Consider the following 5,728-nt stretch of genomic DNA (forward strand, 5'->3'; position numbering starts at 1 on the left):
CAATTCAATTACTGGAATATGATTACATGTTGATCTCATCCATAACTTACAGTATCAGTTTCCCGTTTTTCACTAAGGCCGGGTGTTGATTTTGCCAAAAAAATCCAACGAATACGGAATAGTTACAAAAGTCGACAAATAACGATGATGTTGAGCCTCCTGCAGAGCTATCGTATGAATCTCATAAATATATTTTATCTTCGTTAAAACATTCCCTGTAAAGCAAAAAATTGTTATGTAGTCGGGTCATGTAAGCAAAGAACCGTGGGAGCTCGAAATTAATTTTTCCACGTCTCTGTAGCGTAAAACTATCGCAGAAAACTTTCAGGTTAATTTCGTGTCATGATTCTTGCGAGAGGTTACATTCAATATGGCAGCGCCCATGGCCTGAGTAAATACCAGCTGATAATAAAATGTACACAGATATTCCCCTTCATATGTTTATTTGGTAAAATTTTTAATCTAGTTACTCAGATTATTACTTGGCGTCATTCATATGTCAATTTCAGACGGAACCAATGCCAAAAGCAATCAATTAATTAGTTATTTGGGTAGGTAACTATAAGTATAACGTGTAATGACTAATGACAGTAATGACTAATGTGTATAATCATGTTTTGTTGACAATGAGTGAATGACATTGTTGACCAGGACTGTACTAGCTGTATAGTACACTGTACAGTAGTGTAGACTGTAGTATGAATCATTGAAATTTGAATCAGAATCCGCTTACTTTGATACTTATAATAGCAACTATGCTTGCACATCACACCACTTTGACCACAGGCACAGGTACTTGTAACATATCAATAAAAAAAAATTATGGTAAATAAACACGAAATGTATTTACTACCAAAGTCTTAATGTTTCTCTACTCTATGTCGCCTATTATTGCCGATAATTACCCGTAAATGCTGGTCAAATGCTCATCTGCAACATGCAATTACACCGCACGCACGCTCTTAGATAGTTAGATACAATAATGTAACTCAACAAGAGTAGGGGTTACTACCCTACTACCCTACTCTTGTTGGGTTACATTATTGTATCTAGCACACCCTGTGCACAAACAACATGAATAAGAGAGCAGGTAGGAAAGCGTGATCGCAAAATTCGCTCGACGCTCACTTCATTTCACACCTTCACAGCACGAATACACATCCAACAGCTTCCATCTTGGTATCTATGTGTAGCTAAATGTTCACTTGTTCGAATTATAATTCTGTGCTTTGTCCTTACCTACTCCCGCCAGAGATATCCCGTGAAATCCTGCAGGAAATGTTCTCTCCGTGAAAATGTAGAGGACGTATCATCCGAAAATCCCTAACGGCGCTACTTTCGATCGATCACTGTAGTCGTGTGTGTGTGACGTCATGCCCGCGCGCATTATGCTTGGCTTGGTGGGCCTCAAAACGGAGGCTCGGAGGCAGGCAGCAGCTCATCCCGGCATGCAATGCGCCGCCATTACTCGTGTATAAACAGAGATCTCGTCCTCTTTACATTCTCTTTACATTTTCACGGAGAGAAAATTTCCTGCAGGATTTCATGAGATATCTCTGGCGGGAGTAGGTAAGGACAAAGGACAGAGTTATAATTTGAACAAGTGAACATTTAGCTACACATAGATACCAAGATGGAAGCTGTTGGATGTGTATTCGTGCTGTGAAGGTGTGAAATGAAGCGAGCGTCGAGCGAATTTTGCGATCACGCTTTTCTACCTGCTACGTTGTTTGTTCACAGGACGGGCGTGCGGTGTACTTGTGTGTTGCAGATGAGCATTTGACCGGCATTTACGGGTAATTATCGGCAATAATAGGCGACATAGAGTAGAGAAACATTAAGACTTTGGTACTAAATACATTTCGTGTTTATTTACCTTTTTTTTTTTTTATTGAGACGTTCCAAGTGCCTGTGACTTTGACGTGTTGCTGTTATTGTTGCTATTGTATTGTTATTTAAAAATCAAAATCTTATGTAACAAACCAAATGATCATGCTGATCAAATCATGTGGTATCGTAAACTCAGTGTCACCCAAGTATGTGTAAGCAAGGCCATAGCTAGCAATGGGCAAGGGGGGAGGGGGCAGTTGCCTCCTTACGCCAGAGAAATATAGATACTGCTACATGTTCAATAACGAATTGCCCACGATCTCCTGCCCAGAACGCAACCCGCACGTGGCTTTGCCCCCCGGGCAACATGGGTTAGCTATGCCTCTGCAGTGCTGTAGGCTGAGCAAATTCCTAGGAGGGGCCAAATTTTATGACTTAACTGAGTCAACTGTGTAATGATGAGCGACGGGCGCAGCTCTTGATCGACGTCCATAGTGTGGTACGGGTGGGTCTGAGACGAGGCTTTCACGGATAAGCGCAAAAAAATCACATTAGGGTAATTTACGATTATTAGCTAAGCTTATTTTTTTTATTTTGCTGCAAAATATAGGCACGACAGGTGCCTCCCTTCCCCCCCCCCACCACCACCACAGGCTACGGCCCTTCTCTGGTAAGTACCAAACAAGTAAGCGAGATTTCACAATGCTTTAACGCACAAAACTATTCGACTCGCACCTCTCCTTTTGTGTGTTGTAGTTTTGCTGACCTCGAGTGCTGAGTTTGCGCGAGAGAGCCGTGATCGTAGAGCGAATGATGGAGGGGTCGAGGACGTTAACGATTCTCTACGGGAGTCAGACGGGAACGACGCAGGAGGTGGCCGAGCGGGTGGGCCGAGAGGCGAAGCGACGCCACTTCGCTACGAAAGTTTCGGCGATGGACGACTATAACATCGTACGTGCCAAGTAGGGGTGGAACGATTCGTTGATACGTCGTTGTATCACAATGCAAACCTTGAGGATACACATATCGATACGTTCGACCATTCACGACACACGTATCGATACTCTAAATTCTAATACTATTGACTAAAACTGCCCATTTTATTTAGTGGCATAGTTTCATCTAAAAACATTAGTAACGTAAGACAATTTGCAATTCCATAGCAGTTGATTGCCTAGCGCCTCAGGGTACTGATTTGTAAGCTTTCACAAGATTGGTAGAGTCCCGGTGAAGTGTATAATTTGCTAAGTAGTGTATATTAAAAGTATCGCAACACGTATCATATCGTGAAGGCTGTATCGTGATACAGATTGTATCGTGAGCTACCCGTATCATCCTACCTCTACTGCCAAACATAATGGCAACTGTTTTATGTGTTACGCTAGTGATTTCGTAGAAGTTCCAAGCTCGTCTAATGCACGTCTATTCACGTCGTGCGTACCAAACGTATTGGCAATCGTTTAACATATTATTACCTCCGCCAGTGGCGTGGCGGAGGTTATGTTTTCACCGGCGTGCCATTGAGTGTTGGTTTGTGTGTGTGTTTGTTACCATGCACGTTTCAGTTCACTTCCGCTAGGTGCGCTGGCTGTAGACTTACAAACACAGGCTAAGGGGCAACCACAGTCCTCCCCCACCTGCACGCTCGCACTAATCCGGATCCAATTAATTAATTAATTAATTAATTAATTAATTTTCCCACTTAATTAATTAATGAATTAATAAAAAAATTCACATTGAGAGAATTCAGCTGCCTTGGCGGAGGTCTGTGCTCTTTGAGTGCTCTAGTTATTTATAGTATCAGATTATTATTAGTAATTTTGTAGAAGTTTAATCTCGGCTAATGCACGTCTATGTACATCGTACGTGTTGAACATATTGGCTAGTGATGGGAATCGGTTGGAATTTCATCATCGATCATCGGTTCCACCCAACCGATTGACGATCGAAGATAATCGGTTGAATATTATTGATCGCAGCTACCAGATATTGAAATATATCATATATCATATAATACAGTATTTTTTATAATACAATATTCTAAAAGCCATGTAACAGTATCACACTTGCTTATGTTTGGTGTAGGTTAGATTTACTGTCTCCAAGCTGTAAATTAACAAAAAAACACACACAAATAAAATAAAGAGTCATTTCATCAATGTTTGCAAATTTTATTTTAAATTTTATTTTTTTTTATAATCGATTATTTATTTTTATAATCGAGCGCTTAGTCGGTTGCTGTATACAACTGACTTTCGATTATAATCGATCATCAGGACATCACTAATATTAGCAGTTGTTTATCACATGATGGTAGTTAATTGATTTTGTAGAAGCGTAGGCTTGACTTATTATTATTATTTAATCTTTATTGCATGTAATTCAAATACAAACACATGTACTGAAGACAGTCTTTTTCATGGAGAAAAAAATCGGATAAATACAATAATGTAAAGTAAAGTAAAGTAATTTTTATTTTCATTGGTACGGGGCCTACAGCCTTTACAGGATAACATGAGCTCTTGAAATAGCTCTTAAACAGATATCAAACAAATGTAAGATAACAAGTGTATGATAACAGAATACATGGTAGTATGACATACTACTACAAATTTTTTGTTACACCGTACACGTCACATTTCAGACAGGTAAAATGATTAAATCTGATAAATGCAATATAGCCGATTCAATAGCAATGGTGGTAATGCGTGTCTACTTGTCGATTCATTCGTAGGCTGACATGGTGAGAGAGCAGGTCGTCGTCTTCCTCTGCGCCACGACAGGCCAGGGAGAGGAGCCTGACAACATGAAGGTAATCAAAGTGGAAAAATGAAAGGAAATGAAGAAAACGAAAGCGGATTACGGAGGCGGATTGTCGTGGTCGGTAATCGACGTGTCGGCGACGTCATCATTGTTCGTTGAGATGTCCCCCGCGCGTGGATTTCGATAAGCCTCTTATCGCTTGTCGTCCAGGGATATACGCTCGTCGCGACGTACGAACGATGTTTTGATGTTTCGTCGAAAGTGATTACGTTTGCGATTGCATATTGCAGGCATTTTGGCGATTTCTTCTAAGAAAAAACCTGCCCACGTCATCTCTCGCTGCTGTGAACTTTGCTGTGCTCGGTCTTGGGGACTCGTCCTATCAAAAGTAAAACGTTTGTTTTCGTTTTTTCTCGCATGATCTGATGTTCGGGGTATTGTAGAATAGTGTCTGCTTGTGTTTGAACGTGTGAATTTCTGTTCTTACATCCTGATCAGAGGCGGAGGTAGGAAGGGCTTAAACGTTGGTGCTTAATATCTGCTAAATATAAGATGCCGGTCTGAAAAGCCATCCTGCGTTGAAAATGCAATAGGTTAAGCAAAGTTTACTACTCGTGCAAAGGGTCTTACTTGCTGTATGCTCTTAAAAACAAATTGCTGGCAATTTAATTCGTTGTGTCATAAAATTATCGCAATTCAATTGACCACAATTTTACCACTTAGTTTTACTCCACGCAGTTACCAGCCGTTACTCTTAGCAATTACAGTGTGTAATTAGCTACCCCATTTGTTCCAGGTTCAACTACGTCGCGAAGCGGCTGTATCGGCGATTACTGCAGCTAGGTGGCACTGCTGTCGTCTCGCTCGGTCTGGCGGACGACCAGCACGACCTCGGGTGAGTCGGCCATCTTGTTATCCTCCGTCTCGTGCTCTCGCGGTGTGTCGTCCTCGGTCATGGCATGGCGTGCTATGACAGCCTGTGACGTGTCACGGACAGCGATGGCATGATATGTTGTTATCCTCCGTCTCATGTTCTCGCGGTGTGACGTCACTGGTCATGGTATGCCGTGTGATTACGGCATGCGACGTGTCACGGACAGCGATGGCATGATATGTTGTTATCCTCCGTCTCATG

The 5,728-nt window shown here is 41.6% G+C and overlaps 1 protein-coding gene across 1 annotated transcript in view; it reads left to right on the forward strand.

Moving 5' to 3' along the window:
- The first annotated feature begins 414 nt into the window (after window positions 1–414).
- The window catches only part of LOC106815807 (NADPH-dependent diflavin oxidoreductase 1-like), a 27,706-nt gene continuing 22,392 nt past the window's right edge, over window positions 415–5,728 (forward strand). The window contains exons 1-5 of the mRNA XM_014820317.1: window positions 415–551; window positions 2,587–2,781; window positions 4,565–4,642; window positions 4,884–4,981; window positions 5,390–5,488. Coding sequence (XP_014675803.1) covers window positions 2,641–2,781; window positions 4,565–4,642; window positions 4,884–4,981; window positions 5,390–5,488 — 416 coding nt within the window. The 5' untranslated portion in view covers window positions 415–551; window positions 2,587–2,640. The remainder of the gene's footprint in view (window positions 552–2,586; window positions 2,782–4,564; window positions 4,643–4,883; window positions 4,982–5,389; window positions 5,489–5,728) is intronic.

This window comes from Priapulus caudatus, unplaced genomic scaffold (genome assembly GCF_000485595.1).
Source record: "Priapulus caudatus unplaced genomic scaffold, Priapulus_caudatus-5.0.1 Scaffold1204, whole genome shotgun sequence".
NCBI classification, from domain to species: Eukaryota; Metazoa; Priapulida; class Priapulimorpha; order Priapulimorphida; family Priapulidae; genus Priapulus; species Priapulus caudatus.